The 19598-nt window shown below is 38.8% G+C and overlaps 1 protein-coding gene across 1 annotated transcript in view; it reads left to right on the forward strand.

The window, feature by feature from the left end:
• The window catches only part of IQCH (IQ motif containing H), a 224554-nt gene that overhangs the window by 107577 nt on the left and 97379 nt on the right, over positions 1–19598 (forward strand). The window contains 3 exon segments of the mRNA XM_055536471.1: positions 215–281; positions 14391–14474; positions 18926–19101. Coding sequence (XP_055392446.1) covers positions 215–281; positions 14391–14474; positions 18926–19101 — 327 coding nt within the window.

The raw sequence follows: 19598 nt of genomic DNA on the forward strand, positions 1-19598 counted from the left end.
GTTAATTAAGTGAGCTGCCTCTAATCTTCCCCTGCCAGTAGCATCATGTAGCCACCTAATTAAATTAATTGGGGAAGATGTTTTAAGTATGTAATTAAATCAATTAATATAATTTATGCCTGGCTTAACTGTACAGTGGAAAAACAGCTGAAGTTTGACTAGATGAATCCACTACAGCTTCCTGTCACTGATCAATGCTCTTCTTGATTTTTAGCATCTGGCAGCCAACTGGAATCGCATCAGGACCTCCAGGAGGACTATTATCCATATCCCATCATTAGGTATAACACTTTTGCCTGCAAATCTATCAGCAACCTCTATTACCCACCACATTATGGCTCCTTGATTGAGTTCAAGGAAGGCCCCTTGTTTTATTCAAATTGGTCTCGGCAGGAAAATGTTCTCGACATGATGAGAGTAATAACACAGGGCCCTCGCTCGAGACGGCGTTTAATTTGGGGATTAAGCAAATAAAGTCATTATGTGGGGGCTGCTATTCAGTGGAGAGGTGATTTGCTGTAATTCGCTTTCATCTGTATGAAATGAACTAAAAAGTTGTATTTTTTCCCCCTGAAATAACAGATAATGTTTTCGATCTTCTTTAATGATGGAAGAACACAGGCTTGTGCGTGTTGTTGTTGTTACGCCAATAAGCCAGGATATTGCTTGTACACTGTTTTTAATCAAATGTGCAGTCAAAATGATAAGCTACATTCTCTGAAATTATTTAGTTCTAATTACGAGCAGATGGGATGCTTTATTTGCACCTAGGGCGCCTGAGCAAAAGGAAATGCTGTGTGAACAAGAATAATTAAGAAGTTGAATAGTGTTTTTTGCGCTTAAATAATCTGCAGTTTCATGTTAATTAGCACTAATGTAATTATTTAATTACATTTATGAATTGGGGGACTTAAAAGCTGTTGTCTGCAACACAGTAGTAAAATAGGTATGCCAAAATGATATTGGGAATTTCAGAAATGTGTGTTGGAAGTTCCTTTAAAACATCAACTGCTGTCAAAATGTTTGGGATGCGTTTGCATCTTTGTTTTGTTTTGTTTTGCTTTTTATCTGTCAAGTGTGTTAAATTTCCTTGGTTGAGGCCAAATTTCCCAAACTGACTTGATAGAGTTTTGACAAACAGTAAAACTCATTGAATCTTCATGTTACATATTAAGGCCTTTTAAGTAGAGCAATGCATTAAGTGATCTATTGTAATGGAATTCTGGATTGCAATTTATTTGTGTATATGAGTTTGGGTACTTATGCATAGTATAGAAACTAACACATGAGAAGCAAAAAAATTTTAATAATTATGTAAATATAATTAAGATGATATGTTAAATTAATTAAACATTAGTAATAACAAAGTAATGTACACTTTCCTAGATTTTAAAGTATTTACATCTAAGTACTTGTAGAAAAGTTAAGAAAATACTTCAGTTGCATAGATACTTTTAGGTTAGATCTTTTTTCAAGACTCACGGAAGAAATCGGTTCCTTCCCGGGATGTAAGTGAGGTAAGACAGATTTGAATTTCATTCTAACTTAGGCTTTTGTTTTGGTGGGACTACTTTTGCACACAAAATTAGTTCACACACAGAAATTGCACTTGTAATTGATTACAACCAGAGAGGCTAATTGCAGACCCAATTAACTGGCTCGAGTCCTTAGAATAAGGTACAAAAGCCTTTTGCTTCTGCAACTAATTGTGGACCTGACCTGATATCATGTGGGAAATTTTGTCTTGCAGGCTCTATTTTATTCAGAACTATAAATAGAAATAAGACCCCCATGCTTTTAGTGTTGACAAGCACAAAGTTATTATAAACCCAATTTCACAAATTTCTTCCCTCCTGTACCCTACCTTCTGACTCTGCAGCCCCAAGCAGTCAGCCCTGCAGAAAAGCCTAATAGAAAACAAGCCTCCAAAGAGGTCAACTTATGAAAGTAACAGATAGTGATATAAATTGGTTAATAAAATATAATTTTAAATGAAGCTGTCTTAAAATTCAAAAAAGAGATTGCTGAATATAAATTAAGTAGTAGTTGAGAAGATCCCCTGGAGAAGGAAATGGCAACCCACTCCAGTACTCTTGCCTGGGAAATCCCATGGACAGAGGGACCTGGGGGGTTACAGTCCATGGGGTGGCAAAAGAGTCTGACACAACTTAGGGACTAAAGAACAACAAAAATAACCTGGACAGAAACTATAACTAGAAGACATTATTTTAAATCTGATAGTAAAATTAGTTTTCTTCTAGATTACTCGTGCTCAGCTTAAATACATACTAAATTTGAACATTTTCTTTATTGCAGTAATTTTTGCTTGTTAACAACATAATAACCCATTTCAGGTGAGCAAGAAAAGTTGCTAATCATGTATTTTCTAAGAGATTAAGAATAAGCTCAGATATTTTTCTCAATTGAGTATTTAAAAAGCCCAATTTCAAGTTTTCACAAGAGAATTTTACTTGGGCTTTGATCATATTGTATTTGTTTCTAAAATTTATGCTTTAGGTTATGAAGTGACTGTGAACATTAAATTGGGTTTAAATAAGTTAAACTGTCATCTGGTACCTATACCACAGGCATAGTTCTCAAACCATACCTCCTTTTTTTTTTTTTTTAAATGATTCCTTTCCTTCCTTATTAGTTGCTCAGTAGTGTCTGACTCTGCGACCCCATGGACGGTAGCCTTCCAGGCCCCTTTGTTCATGGAGTTCTCCAGGCAAGAATGCTGGAGTGGGTTGCCATTCCCTTCTCCTGGGGATCTTCCTGACCCAGGGATCGAACCTGGGTCTCCTGCATTGCAGGCAGATTCTTTACTATCCGAGCTACCAGTGATGATAACATACCTTTTTATTATATACACTTCCCCTGGGAATACTTGAAGAAGATTTCAGCTGGCCACAACATGCCTACTTTGTCACCTGCACTGGAGACTTATCTACATAATTTATGATAATAGAAGTATATGAAAGTGAAGCAATTTTTTCTCTAAATACATGCCCCCTCAATCTATTCAATATAGTAATTTAATTCCCATAATTGAGAGGGATTCACTATTCAAAATCAGTTGGTAGGTGTGTAGGATTCAGGTACATATTTAATACAAGTTGCAGCTTTGTCCTCTGTTACTATTTCCATAGAAGACTTCTAATCAGATCTGGTGTGGAATTAGCCCCAGAAATAATTGTACCATGTGCCAACCAATTGGGCTTGCACTCACTTATTTAAAACCCCAAAATGAAAGCTTAGTAGCTGATAACTGCATAATATATTACAGTTGTAGGAATTTGGTTATTTGTGTACGCAGTGTTGCATGCACAGGAGTAATTGCATTCTCCAGACCCCAGTCTCACAAAGGATGGCCTCTCAGTAGTTTTGACCACAAAATATTTACCATGTATTTAAAAATCTATGGCTTGATGAGCATGAAGACAATTATACATTGCAGAGCCATTGCCTCTTTGAAAGGAGTTATGAGACATGACTTGCTGTTATATATTTTGGGAAGTACTCCCAGATGTAACAGAAAGTTTTAGCTATTTTTAACCAACAGGAGAGGTAGGATGTTGTTGATTAATTGTCCAAAGAAACAGACTGGCTTTGTAATTTTATAAGATGATGAAAAGAAAGTAATCCTTTCCAGGTTATATAGGCTCATCTCTTAATTGGATATTGCACATTTTTATCATTTTTATTAATGAAATATAATTATAACAGAATAATCTACTATGGTTCATAGCAGGAATAGAATACTAGGATCTATTTTAAGTAAAATCTATCAGTCAAGCTAAGTAAGAACTTCAACAAAGAATCCTAATTCTTCTAGAAAAATCAGAGGTCTAAATAAAACCTACAAACGAACTCTGCTTCCAGTTTCTTTGGCCAGGTTACTTCCTCCACTTTTAATTCAACCCCCGTGCTTCTTTATTCCAGTGCATCACTTGCTGCTACTCTTAAGCTCACTGGCATTTTAAAATATGTTAACATTATATGAGATGTGCCGAGTATGGGGTTCTGATACCATGAACAGGTATATGAGGCTGCTGCCAACCAATTAAACTCCCAGTGATGACTGTCCTCTGTCATTTCTCTTCCCCCTTTAAAATACAAATAGGGAATCATGTATTGAGGTGGGATTTCCCCTTTTCTCCATGTGGTCTTTTATTTCATTGCCTATTTAATGGCAAAAAGGAATGTATATAGTTCAGCCTCATTTTTTCCCATCTGTGCATTATTTCAGCAAACTATCCTTGAGGCTAACAGAATTCCTGGTCTCGAAGATACTCCAGTCCATAAAATTATGGATCCTGTTACTGCAAGGCTCATGAAAATGTTTTTCTGTTGCTCTGTATTGTCACAAAAGCCTGAAAGATAGAGGTTCTAACTTTTATGCACAACTGCTATATCCCAAATGCTCATGAGACAGTTCCTTCCTAACCCCGCTCCCGTTTCACCAGAAGATTAGAACTGTGCTCACTTTCATTTGTGATCAGGTTTGGGACCAGAGCCCAGAGGAGTATATCTCGAATCACATTTTTACTGTGTCTCTGAGCACATTGACCCTTTTCTACTTTCCCACTTCAAGCTGACAACTCAAAGACTCGATACATTTCTTCTGCTTTCACCTCAGGGCTGGGAAATCAGGACTTTCAGTCAAATCTTTGCAGCCTTCAAAGTGTATTTTGGCAAGAAGGATGAAATCCTCAGTTTAGTTATGATTCTGCCACACTAGATTTTTGAAACACATGTACTGCCAAGATCTTCTAGACAGCAGTTCCCAGAAAATCCAGATCTTTGAGGATCAGGAATAAAGTATCCTTAAAACTTTCAGATTTCTTTATATCCCCAATTAAAATGAAAACGTATTTCTATTCATCCATGTTGTATTCATCCAAGTAATCCACATCAACATGCATTCACTGGTTAGATCAGGGCTGGCCCCATGACCTTGTAATATTAAATGACCCATGTGGACTTGAGCTATCTATCAGATGTTGTACCCTAAAATACAGAAACAGCATTCAATTGGGTGTCAAGTGACATCAGTTCCTGGGCTTTGGATGAAATGATTAATATTGGGATATGGTTCAAAGAAAGTCTTACTTATACTAAGATAAAATATATTTTTCATCTCCTTATCATAAAAAATAATAAAATTTTTGTTCAGTGGCCCTCAAATTTACACTTGTAAAGACCATTGAAGACCCTAAAGAGTGTTGGTTTATGTGGGTTATATCTGTCTATATCTACCACATTAGGAACGAAAACTAAGATACTTTAAAAATAGTTTATATTAAAATAGCAATAGTAAGCACATTACCAATGTTAACCTATGAAAACATATTTTTATTTTAAAAAGACCCTTTCTTTTCCAAAACAAACAAAAAAAATTTGGTGAGAAGAATGGCATTAGTTGACAAGTTTGCACATCTCTTAATATAAGGTAGTAGGATTCTCCAGTCTATTTCTGCATCCAGTCTGTTGCAATATACTGTTTTGGTTTAAGCATATGAAGAAAACCTGGCCTCACACAGGTAAGTATTTGGAAAAGGGAGGAATACTTTTTATATTTTATAGCCTTTTCGGATAACTGTGTAGACTCTATTTTGATTTTATATCAAAACTCAACAGTGATTATTTTTAAGATTTACTTTCAATGTGGAATCTGAAATCAATGAACTTATATTTTGTGGCAGGATAATACTGAAAAGGGGAAATGTCATCTTAGTATTATTTTGGAAAGAGTTTTAACCTTCCAGGCCTCCTGTCCGCCAGGTCCCCAGACCGCGCTTTGAGAATCACTGACTTTAGTTGGATACAGTGCTATGCCAGTCACTGACAAAAAGTTTGAATGAGAAAAAGTTTTCACTCTTGAGGGAAAGGCTTTCAGCACCGTACAGAATCCATTTGGCCAGTTTGGTTCGAGAATGTTTTCAAAACTCAGCAAAGATTTGAGTACCTCCTATGTTTCTTGTGTGTACCTCATCACAAATTTCTCTAATTTCCCTCCGAAGCCCCCCAAAACAGTTTTTTAATCTGTTTTTTGTTTGTTTGTTTTTGCTTTGTTTTTATTTTGGCTGCTCTGGGTCTTTGTTGTGGTGCATGGGCTTTCTCTAGTTGCAGAGCTGAGACTTCTCAAGTTGCAGCATGTGGCTGAGTTGCCCTGCCGCATATAGGATCTTAGTTCCCTGACCAGGAATCAAACCTACATCCCCTGCAGTAGAAGGCAGATTCTTAACCACTGGACCCCCAGGGTAATCCCAACCCTCAGCTTTATTTTCATCAAATTGGCACTGGATGGACCATACACATAACCCAGACAGGCCTCCCTCTTGCTGAATCTTATCTCCTACCTCAGTATCCTGTGCTTTCACACTTGCACAAGTAAGTAAAATCAGGGTATAACCATAATGTCTAGATCACATTTCTCTAGATGACTGCAGGATGCTGATGTGCAATCATTTGTAAAGTATGTTCTGTGTTCCCTAAATTTTTATTATTAGAGTCCAAAGTTTCGCTAATGTTTAACTTTTTATGAATTGGAACAATTCAAGATGATTTCTATAATAATGCCACCCTCACTCAGCTTGCATCTTATATGCTTTCTTGAGTGGAAGAGAAAGGGATAGAGTTAAAGCTACTGCTTTTGTAACCCTGCGAATGCCCTTTGGAGTGTGTGATGCATTTGAACATTGCCTGTGATGGGTTTCCAAATGGGAAAAAGGTTGAGAACCACTGCTCCAGTTCATCAAACTGAGACATGGGTGACTCCCACCTCAGGTCAGAATGACGGGATGAATGACAACTGTGTAGTAACTGGAAATTTGTTCTTAACCCCTTCTCTGCCTTAGGTACAATTGTATGGTATAGGACTTGGAGACAAAATAAAGTAGGAGTCAACCACAGAGTAATAAGCAGGGTTCAAGAATACTTGATTTTACTGCAGCAGTAGGGGCCTGTCACAAAGGCACCCACAGTCCCAAGGAGTCATGGCCACTTAGCATGGCCTTGCTCATGTTCTTGGGTCTCTGCAGTTGCTGTGAAGGAAAAGTCAATCCTAGCAGGACTAGTTTACAGGGTTGCAAACAGGCAATTAGCATCATCTGATAGGAGTTTGTGTCGGGGTGAAGACAGGGATGGGAAAGAAGATGAGGGCAGAAATTAAGATGGAGAAATGATAGCTAGTAACCCTAAATGGGCATCCTTGGTTCCATAAAAGACCACAAATATGATAGTTGGAAAACTTCAGAGGGACAGCACTCAGGTACCATTTTTCAATATGAAGCAGAGATAATAATATTTTGAGGAAAGATGGAATACTTTATCAAACTATGAATACTTTGCAGGCGATGAGGATGGCATAAAGAAAGATTCTGTATTCTTCTCTATGGTGGTAAGGAAGAGAGTGCGTCCCTTTATGCCAGTGCTGTTTTAGTCTATGCTGATAAGGACCTAGCTGCTGCTGCTACTGCTAAGTCGCATCAGTCATGTCCGACTCTGTGCAACCCCATAGACGGCAGCCCACTAGGCTCCTCTGTCCCTGGGATTCTCCAGGCAAGAATACTGGAGTAGGTTGCCATTTCCTTCTCCAATGCATTAAAGTGAAAAGTGAAAGTGAAGTCATTCAGTCGTGCCTGACTCTTAGCAACCCCATGGACTGGAGCCTACCGGCTACTCTGTCCATGGGATTTTCCAGGCAAGAGTACTGGAGTAGGGTGCCATTGCCTTCTCCGGATAAGGACCTAGAGAAAGCTACAAATCCCACTTACCATTCCTTGAGTTCCCCAGAAATTCTCCAGATCAAAGAACCCAACTTCATGAGTGTTGAAAGGAGAGGAGGGAGGGATGAAAACACAATAGAGAAAGGGCTAAGAATTTAAAAGACAGATTCTTTGAGTAGGCTCTTCAGGCACATTTCCTTGGCTCATTTGATTGGGAGTATCACAGCGTTCCTGTTCTGATGGAGCTTACACTCTGGCTAACGGGGCCAGAGTGATGCAGGGGGAAGGAGTGATGTACCACAAACAAGTAAACAAGCTAGCAAATGAATGTGTAATGACAAAATGAGAAAAGTGGTGAAGACAGCGTGTGAGAGAATGATAGCAAGGGAAGACTGAGAACCTTCTTAGAAAAGGGAAGTCAGGTCCATCTGACAGCAATTAGGGTCGATCAGCTCCATAAGCTAGAAGAGCAGTATTTTGATAGCCCAAGTAATTTGTGCATGTTATAATAATGATTTCCCTACATTTAAGTAGAGCTCCTTTAGAGAATTTAAGTCTGGCTCAGCTGAGGTTAGGAAAAATAATAGAAACAATAATGATACTTACTGAGTGCTTATTCTGAGCTCTAATTAGGGATCTCAATCCCCCATCCCCCATCTTTCAGTTAGAGGTGAAAGGAGTACACTGTCTGGAGGGTGTTCTTACTGGGAGTAAGGGAAAGTGGACAGTCATAATAGTTTTCTATTGCCCTCTGACCAGTTCCCACAGCTTAGTGGCTGTTGTTGTTGTTGTTCAGTCACTCAGTTGTGCCTGACTCTTTGTGACCCCATGGACTGCAGCCTGCCAGGCTTCCCTGCCTTTCACTATTCTCCCAGCATTTGCTCAAACTCTTGTCCATTGAGTCGATGATGCCATCAACCATCTCATCCTCTGTCACCTGCTTCTCCTCCTACCCTCAATCTTTCCCAGCATCAGGGTCTTTTCCAATGAGTCGGCTCTTCACATCAGGTAGCCAAAGTATTGGAGCTTCAGCGTCAGCATCAGTCCTTCCAATGAATATTCAGGACTCCTTTCCTTTAGGTTTGACTGGTTTGATCTGCTTGCAGTCCAAGGAACTCTCAAGACTCTTCTCCAGCACCACAATTCAAAAGCATCACTTGTTTGGTGCTCAGCCCTCTTTATGGTCCAACTCTGACAACTGTGCATGACTGTTGGAAAGCCATGGCTTTGACTATGTGGACCATTGTCAGCAAAGTGATATCTCTCCTTTTTAATACACTGTATAGGTTTGTCATAGCTTTTCTTACAAGGAGAAACTGTCTTTTCATTTCATGACTGCAGTCACCATCTGCAATGATTTTGGAGCCCAGGAAAATAAAATCTGTCACTCTCTCTACTTTTTTCCATCTATCTGCCATGAAGCGATGGGACCAGAAAAAGAAATGCAAAAAAAAAAAAAAAAAAGAAATGCAAAAAAGCAAAATGGCTGTCTGAGGAGGCCTTACAAGTAGCTGTGAAAAGAAGAGAAGCAAAAAGCAAAGGAGAAAAGGAAAGACACACCCATTTGAACAGAGTTGCAAAGAATAGCAAGAAGGGATAAGAAGGCCTCCCTCAGTGATCAGTGCAAAGAAACAGAGGAAAACAATAGGATGGGAAAGACTAGAGATCTCTTCAAGAAAATTAGAAATACCAAGGGAACCGTTCATGCAAAGATGGGCTCAATAAAGGACAGAAATGGTATGGACCTAACAGAAGCAGAAGACATTAAGAAGAGGTGCAAGAATACACAGAAGAAGTGTGCAAAAAAGATCTTCATGACCCAGATAATCACGATGGTGTGATCACTGACCTAGAGCCAAACATCCTGGAATGTGAAGTCAAGTGGGTCTTAGGAAGCATCACTATGAACGAAGCTAGTGGAGGTGATGGATTTGCAGTTGAGCTATTTCAAATCCTAAAAGATGATGCTGTGAAAGTGCTGCATGCAATATGCCAGCAAATTTGGAAAACTCAGCAGTGGCCACAGGACTGGAAAAGGTCAGTTTTCATTCCAATCCCAAAGAAAGGCAATGCCAAAGAATGTTCAAACTATCGCATAATTATACTCATCTCACACACTAGTGAAGTAATGCTCAAAATTCTCCAAGCCAGGCTTCAGCAATACATGAACTGTGAACTTCAAGATGTTCAAGCTGGTTTTAGAAAAGGCAGAGGAACCAGAGATCAAATTGCCAAAATCCGCTGGGTCATCAAGAGAGTTCTAGAAAAACATCTATTTCTGTGCTTTATTGACCATGCCAAAACCTTGGATTGTGTGCATCACAATAAACTATGGAAAATTCTTAAAGAGACGAGAATACCAGACCACCTGATCTGCCTCTTGAGAAATCTGTATGCAGGTCAGGAAGCAAGAGTTAGAACTGGACATGGAACAACAGACTGGTTCCAAATAGGAAAAAGAGTACATCAAGGCTGTATGTTGTCACCCTGCTTATTTAACTTATATGCAGAGTACATCATGAGAAACACTGGGCTGGATGAAGCACAAGCTGAAATCAAGATTGCCGGGAGAAATATCAATAACCTCAGATATGCAGATGACACCACCCTTATGGCAGAAAGTGAAGAAAAACTAAAAAGCCTCTTGATGAAAGTGAAAGAGGAGAGTGAAAAAGTTGGCTTAAAGCTCAGCATTAAGAAAACTAAGATCATGGCATCTGGTCCCATCACTTCATGGGAAATAGATGGGGAAACAGTGGCAGACTTTATTTTGGGGGGCTCCAAAATCACTACAGATGGTGACTGCAGCCATGAAATTAAAAGATGCTTACTCCTTGGAAGAAAAGTTATGACCAACCTAGACAGCATATTAAAAAACAGAGATATTACTTTGTCAACAAAGGTCCGTCTAGTCAAGGCTATGGTTTTTCCAGTGGTCATGTATGGATGTGAGAATTGGACTATAAAGAAAGCTGAGCACTGAAGAATTGATGTTTTTGAACCATGATGTTGGAAAAGACTCTTGAGAGTCCCTTGGACTGCACGGCGATCCAACCAGTTCATCATAAAGGAAATCAACCCTGAATATTCATTGGAAGGACTGATATTGAAGCTGAAACTCCAATACTTTGGCCACTTGATGCAAACAGGTGGCTCATTTTAAAAGACCCTGATACTGGGAAAGATTGAAGGCAGGAGAAGAAGGGGATGACAGAGGATGAGATGGTTGGATGGCATCACCGACTCAAAGGACATGAATTTGAGTAAACTCCAGGAGTTGGTGATCGATAGGAAGACCTGGCATGCTGCAGTCCATGAGGTTGCAAAGAGTCAGACCCAGCTGAGCAACTGAAGTGAACTGAACTGATGGGACCAGATCCCATGATCTTAGTTTTTAGAATGTTGAGTTTTAAGCCAGTTTTTTCACTCTGCTCTTTCAGCTTCATCAAGAGTCTCTTTAGTTCCTCTTCACTTTCTGCCATAAGGGTGGTGTCATCTGCACATCTGACGTTATTGATATTTCTCCCAGCAATCTTGATTCCAGCTTGTGCTTCATCCAGCCGAGCATTTCTCATGATGTACTCTGCATATAAGTTAAATAAGCAGGGTGACAATATACAGCCTTGACGTACTCCTTTCCCAATCTAGAACCAGTCCGTTTTCCATGTCTGGTTCTAACTGTTGCTTCTTGACCTGTGTACAGATCTCTCAAGAGGCAGGTAAGGTGGTCCAGTATTCCCATATTTTTAAGAATTTTTGACAGTTATTGTTTCCACAGTTTACTGGCTAAAACAATACAAATTTGTTGCTTCATAGTAATAATTCTATAGTTCAGAAGTGTGAAAGGCGCTAAAATCAAGGTGTGTGCAGGGCTGCATTCCCTCAGAGGCTCTAGGGAAGGATTTGTTTTCTGACCCTTTCCAGCTTCTGGAAGCCACTCGCAATGTAATGGACAAGGAAAGGCCATGGCCTGCTTCCTCCATCTTTAAAGCCAGCAACGTGGCTTCTCTGTGCCTTTCTTCTGTAGGCACCTCTGCTCTAAGTCTGCTCTGCCACCTCCCTCTTCCACAGTTAAGGTCCTTGTGATGGCATTGGGTCCAGCCAAATAATCTGGGAGAATCTCCTTATTTTAAGGTCAGCTGATTAGAAATCTTTATTCCATTTGCAGCTTTATTTGCCCTTTGCCATATAACCTAGCATATTCCCAGGTTCTGGGGATTAGCATGGGGACAGCTTTGGAGGCCATTATTCTGCCTGACATAGCAACTGAAAATAAAAGTGAGAAAATTGGCAAAAGCTCTTTGTCCCTCTGGCGTTCTCTCCTCACACTGGGAGTCTTGTCTTCTCTCTCACTTGACACAAGCACATTTGTCACAAGAGTTAAAGATGTGGTATCTGAACTATATAATAATTTGTAAGTGTATGTTACCTTGGAAAAGAGACAAGGGACTTACCCGAGTTTCCTTATCTGTAATGAAGAGGGTTGAAGTAGAAGATTTCTCAAAACTCCTCTGGTGTTTCTAGTCACACCTTTGACGTATCCATGACTTTGTAGATTGTATTCCAAAGTATGATGTTTCATTGCCACTGGCCATGTCTGCGGAACTCCTCAGGCCCACAACATCCATGCTGACAGTTTCCTGGTTAAGTCACTATTTTATTTAATATATGCTGCCCACATCGATGAGGTCTTTTCACCCAGGTGTCAACATGTGTACTTTGTGGATGTACAAAACATAATAAATCTGACTTTTTAAAAAATTGACTCCTAACTTCTGCTCTGCTGATGGAAATGTGCCTTGCACTGTATCTTGCCCATGTGGAATGATCTGTTGCTGTGGCAGAATTTGTTTTTGCTGTTACAAGCTTTGGAAGTCCTAAAAGCTTGTAATTTTAAAATACCTTCTGTTTACACAGTAACTTACAGTTTACAAAATATCTTCCTATCAGTTGCTCCATATGATCCTCTGTAACAATGCCCTGAGATTGTTAATATACGGTTCTGTAATATGGGTGCATTCGTAGGGTTAACTGAGTAAGCATTTATCATAATCCTGCATGACACTCTATGTGCTCCTTGATCAGGGTAACAAAGGTACTGAGTAATTTGTTGGAAAACTGACCTCAAGTAATTGATCGAAACACGGACTTCCTTACATGCTGCGTATGTGGCAAGAACATGATCAGACATCCTTTATATTTTAAATTGGACATCATTTTAATGAGCCATCTCACACTGCCTTTTATCTTTACTTTTGAAAGGAAATGCATTTGTAGAATGCTCTCAGGCACTTTTCTTAATCATACTTTATTCTCTAGGCATTTTCCTGCCTTCTTATAGTCTTGATAGATGATATTCACATCTTCCTAAACATTTATCTGAGTATAGACAGAATTATACATATGCAAAATCCCAAGAGTTACATTATTGCAGCTGCACATCAAGGTAGCCTTGTTTGTAGCTGTATGTATTAACTTTCCTATGTGGAAGAGTTCCCCAGATTATTTTAGAAATTAATAACTTTTCAAAAATAATTCAAGCAGCCCTCTTGTCCTTCTGCCTTTTTAGTTCTTAAGCTCATCTGCATAAAGCTAAAGGGAGACTTTTAGATGAATTGTAAACTCATTTAATTTCCAGACGTTGTCTAGTGTTTAACATCAAAGCAAAGAGCCAATTATCAGTTCATTTGATCTGAAGCCCTGTTGCCTGAATTGCTATAGTTTTCCTTATGCTGAAAAGGAAATCTGTCACATCTCGAAGATGTAGTATTTAAAATCACTTTATCTACAGCAGTTTAACTTGAAACATGTGTTTGGGCTCACTAACCACAAGGAGGCATTGAAGCATCTCTTCAAAATGTGAAAAGCAATTTCATTATTGTTTTAAAAGTTACACCTACAGTTGCTGATTTTTGTATAAACAATTATGCATATTTGTGAGTATGCATGCCTTTTAAGTTCATGTTTTGATCCACTTTTTAATTTTAACCCCTGAAGTAGCAGGAATTTTTCCTGCTGTAGAAGATTTTGGGACAATAATTCACATGTGTTTTCCTTCTGCCGTTCCAATGGACACAAAAGAAATGGTGGGGCTTTCATTAGTACTGACAAAGTACCTACATTAACCTCTATTGCCCTTTAAAGTTAAAGTTCTTTTGACTGTGTGAGCAGAAGCATATTTCTTTAGTATTTAGAGTTATTTAAATACATAGTTGCAACAGCAAGGGTTTTGTCTGAAATCTGAGTATCAGTTGAGAATGATTCCAGGACATACTTCAAAATGTCACATCAGATGCATGGGTTGAAAAGGCAAAATATTTTTAAAATCTGAGCATAATGTTCTTACGTACTCTTTTAAACATTCGTGTTAAATTGCCAAAACTTTCCCATGTTTCTGTGATCCTGATTGCCAGCAGCTTTGTTGGTATTGAAAAATATGAACCTCCCTGTTGCAGAATATGCTGCCTAGCACATCTTCCAGAGTAATGCTTAATCCCTTGAGGAGCAAGGACCTCATTCTTAGGAGTTGGATTGTTTCTGCAAGATGCTTCAGAGACAATTCTTTTCTGGAAATGTAGACCATGACACTGAAATCCTCTTGTGCCATTTTACCATATTGGCTTGCTCTTTCTGAATTTTGACATCTGGTTTGCCTTTTAGGTTATTCCCAGCCTGTGCGACAAAATATTGCCGATTTCAACACACAGCAGAACACGCAGCTGGGGAGGCTGTGTGACATCTTAGGTATAGTAAATACTTTTACACAAATGGCTCTTCAGGATGTTTATCAACGAATGTTGATTAAATGTTTTTGTTTTCACTCTACACAGAAAAGGCTTGTAAAAGGCTTCTTTGAAAAGTACTTCTACTTGTAGGGCAATTGAATGTTTCATTTTAAAGAACATATTTATAGTGAAGTCAACTTGAATAAATGAGTGACATTTTAACCAATATACTTGGGTAATTTTCTAATTCTCTTTGCTGCAGGATTGAATAAGGATTTCTCTGCTATAGCCCCAACTCTTCTTCTTTTACTGAATCTGGCAGTGAAGAAAGTCAACGTTTTATATCTGTGTCAATATTGTCTTTTATATTATGAGGAATGAGTGGAGGTATCAGAACTGTGGTTTTGTACATTCTGTTTTCATTATAAGAATAAGAGGGGAATGAATATATATTTAAAAGAACCTTCTATTTAAATATATCGGAGAAGGCAATGGCACCCCACTCCAGTACTCTTGCCTGGAAAATCCCATGGATGGAAGAGCCTGGTGGGCTGCAGTCCACGGGGTCGCTAAGAGTCAGACATGACTGAGTGACTTCACTTTCACTTTTCACTTTCATGCATTGGAGAAGGAAACGGGAACCCACTCCAGTGTTCTTGCCTGGAGAATCCCAGGGATGGGGGAACCTGGTGGGCTCCCGTCTATGGGGTCGCACAGAGTTGGACACGACTGAAGCGACTTAGCAGTAGCAGCAGCAGTATCTAGCTATGAGAAAACAGAAAGTGCCTAGTGAAGGGAATTCTTAGAAACACAGACCTTGAGTGATAGACACATCTTTGTAAAAGTCGAGTTCTAGTACTGGTTTGGTCAGTTTTAAATCAGACACCAACCTGGGGCCCAGAAAGAAGGATACAAGAATGTTATGGCTTTGTTTGACACTGTTTGAAATGAGGTTTAATGAATAAAGGTTTCAAAGCCTAAGCAATAATATTGAATCAGTATGGGAGATCCTGGCCAGAAATTCAGGGTTAAACAAAAAACTAGCCTTTTTTTTTTTTTTTTAATAAGTTTCCAAGTAAGAACTTCTTAGTATTGCTAAAATATAATTGCTTTGGCCCTTATTTAAGCAAAACAAGGAAGAATTTTAAATTATCAATGACCAACTTAGCTGGCTCCCTGGAATGACATACTTTACATGATTCATATATATTTCAGCATCATTATTATTTTATAAATGCCATTTGGTAACAAAAATACATCAGTACTAGAAATTTACAGTGTCCTAAAATAATAATAGGGTAATTGCTTTAATCTATTATCTAGGCACTAATATTGTTTTCCAGCCTTACAAAAATTATTTTAATGACTTAAGATTGATTTGTTAGTGCTGAGCTATTTCAACTAAAAACCTGACTGGGTGGAAACCACTAAAGTGCAGCAGAGGGCAGGCTTTGCTCTAATTTATTTGATTAATTTTTTTCTTTAGCTTTTTATATACCCTTCTGTATATTTATAGTCCAAACCATCAGCAAAGAATTTCTTTACCAAGGATTCTCTTTATTAGAGAAAACTTAAACATATTAGGCTTCTATTTTAAATAACTCAATAATTCAGTCTATGTCTACCTACAGTGGAAAATTTTGCTAATATGAACCTTTCTGAGAAGTTAGAACCAAATGCCTTTTCTTTGTATACCATCTTCATGACCTAACAATGCAATCCGAAAACCCCTTCAAGAGAAGTAATAAAAGTTTAGAGAAAAATGAGAAGATAGGAAAAGTCCTTGCTTGTGAAGTAAAAATATAAAGAAACTAGGAAAATAAGTGGTAATTTGTGGAAGAATCAATGATTTCATTTTTTAAATTCCATTAATTCCTAGTAAAAGGTGTTGATTTTTCTGCTTATTCAAGGGAAACAAAGGTAATCTGATCACACATTAAGACTTGTTCAGATATTGGCTGTAAAGTCAGGGTATCAGGTGGGGAGACCTCAGTGGCTAATGTTTTCAACTTGTAGATGAGTTTAAGCAAGAGAGTCACTGATCCTGACTATTGACTAGCAATCAAAACAATTTTATCTTCTCATTAATTCCTTTCCAAAATCACCAATTAATTTTGAATATTTGTCGATTCACAGTCAAACTGGATAATACTGGATATTACTGTTAGTGATATAACATTCCTTTGCCCAAAATGAGCAAGAAAGGTAAAATTAACAACATGATTTCTTATTATTTGTAACCCAGAAATTTCTTCCCAAGAAAAATTTAGCTTTCTTCTGCTATGGAATCTTTATTATTTTTGTTGTTTGTTTTTGTGTCCTTTTTTTATACTTAAAAACCCCCACTAGTTTGGTTTTAAAAACTACTAGTGTGATAAGACACTAGACTTTTATTGAAAACACAAGATTTGTGATTACTAATTTGATCATTCAACAGTTGAATACAAGTTTTGTAACTGCTGTCTCCTCGGTTAATTTATTTTGAGGCTCATGTGGCAATGTGCTTTCGACATTAAGTAGGAGCCACTTAAGTATTTACATTTATGGAGCACTTACTCTGGGCCCACCTCTGGTCCAGCTCAGAAGACACTGCTTCTAGCCACAAAATGCTCTTTTCCAGAACAGGTTTCTCCTGCATGCTGTGAATCTCACTATTGTGTATGACTTTCAACTTCCTGAATCTCTCCATTCTCCCAGATCCCTTTGGTCAACTCACAAATATTTATTGAGTGACTCCTGCACACTTGACATTATATCAGGGCATGGGGGATTTTTTTTTTAAAGCATACACCTTACCTTTAAAGAGTCTGGAGAGCCAAGATCAAAGGATTTGGAACAACAAGATGGAACAGCAGAGGACACTACTTCATCGTGTTACATCTTCAGGCACTGATGAAAAGGAGCGCAAGTGTGGAGGGCGAGGTGTAGAATCACTGTTAGCTGGCCTAGTCAGGGTGGGCTTAGGGGCAGATTGGTGCATCTGTATTGTTAGTTGAGCACTTATTATGTGCTGGATACTGCACCAGGTGCATTACGTGAGTGTGTGTGTGTTTGTATATGTGTGTGTGTGTGTGTGTGTGTGTGTGTGTGTGTGTGTGTATATTCTTTCATTTCATACTCTCCCAGACTCTGTGCCCTGGGTGATTTGATTCTCTATTTACCAAGGAAGAAACCAATGCTTAGAAAGATTAAATAATGTACTCCAGCCTGCATGCAGCTGAGCAAGAATTTAATCAGTCTGTGCTCTGTATACTCTGCCAAACTGAACACAGGAGTCTTAGCATCCTCTCCTCTCCACCCTGCTTGATGAAGGAAACACTTTACAGTGCTTCCCCCTCTGACCTTTCCTGGGCACCTGTTCTGCATGTGCCGTGGATCTACCACCCTCCACCATGTTTTAGGGCTGTCTGGACACGACTGAGCGACTTCACTTTCACTTTTCACTTTCATGCATTGGAGAAGGAAATGGCAGCCCACTCCAGTGTTCTTGCCTGGAGAATCCCAGGGACGGGGGAGCCTGGTGGGCTGCCGTCTATGGGGTCGCACAGAGTCGGACACGACTGAAGTGACTTAGCAGCAGCAGCAGCAGTACATGTGAAATGTGGCTTCTCACAGGCAACACCTCAGTTGCTTTGATTCCTGTATTTCCTTTCGTGTCCAGCAAAGTGCTTTGTCCCTAGTGATCAGTCAATTATTTTACGAATCAACGAGTGACTCCATTGGCTGCTGATTTCCTGTCCATACTCCCTAAAATATTCTGCAGCCTGGAGTGGGTAATCTCATCTTACTATTCCATTTGGATGGGAAATTTAATTAGGATTTCTTTCTATGCACATAATAAGAAGCACATCTTAAGAAGGAGAACAGTTAAATTAAGATAGTGTTTCCTTTAAACCAAGAATCACTAGATGTCCTATTTAAGTAATATAGTCCTCTTTGGGAACGGAGAAAGGAAAAGGTTGCTTTCCTGAAATAATCATTGCTATGGTCATAATCAGACCATTTATTTGGATAGAACAATCCCAAGTCCAAGCAGAATAAGAAATTGCAATTTCATCAGCTTTCTAAAGTTAATAGCTTGGTTTTATAATTTACTAAAGTTAATGGGATGAATTTTAAAAGCAGTATGCAGTTCCCATTGAGGTTAATGGGAGTTTGGGGGCTAAATCCCTATGTATTTATTTGAAAGTACAATTCCATGGTACCTCTCAGTTCTCCTTCTGAAGGAATCATTGTGTCTACTTTTTGGTAATGGTGTTGTTTTTTTTTTTTTTTTTTTTTTAGAGAAATGCTAAAGTTTAAAAAGTCCAGTTGAATTGCTAGGATCTGTGCAAAACCAATCTAAATTAACTTGAATGTGGCTTTTGGATATGCTCTTTATTTTAAACTGCACAACATCAATCCGATGCCAGAGTTCGTAATGTCATTTACCTTTATACCAGTAATTAACATTGCGCCTGTTGTTTTCAGATGCCAAAGTGAGCGTCATCTACATCTGCTCCCATCGAATGAATGACGAGTTACTGCTGTATTACAATAAAATCCTGAGTCTACAGGCAGCTGTCAAATCGGGGAACCTTGAGGACAGAAGTGACCTGCGGGACAGGTTCAAAATTATCACCCCTGAAGCTATAAACATCTTCACTGTGAGTTTGTCTTCTAATTACTACGGCTTCAGGGATGCAGTAAAATTAAATTGGAAATTTTATAACTTGCAACGCTCTGGTACACATCAGTGAAATATTATTGCAAGTTTAACAGCTTTACTGATTAGACTACTAGTTGGACTGTAGGAAATAAATGTCTCAGTTTAACTTGCAGACTTGACTGAGCTACTGCTGCCCAGTTTCTCTGTAGCTGAAGCCTAATTGTAGTTATTGGGTTGTACCATCAAGCAGGTGAATTTATAACATCTACAGTTGCTTTTTCTTAATTTTGTGTGGAGAACACCAAGGCAGAGAAAGGCTGGGGCTTGCCTGTGGTCACAAGCCTAGTTAGGGACAGCCTTTAGATCAAGGCCTCTGTTTTCTGATTTCCAAACTAGTATTCCTTGTTACAGGCATCCCTGGTGGCTCAGTGGTAAACAATCTGCCTGCCAAGCAGGAGACACAAGTTTGATCCCTGGGTCTGGAAGATCCCCTGA

The sequence above is a fragment of the Bubalus kerabau genome, chromosome 10, assembly GCF_029407905.1.
Source record: "Bubalus kerabau isolate K-KA32 ecotype Philippines breed swamp buffalo chromosome 10, PCC_UOA_SB_1v2, whole genome shotgun sequence".
Classification (NCBI taxonomy): domain Eukaryota; kingdom Metazoa; phylum Chordata; class Mammalia; order Artiodactyla; family Bovidae; genus Bubalus; species Bubalus kerabau.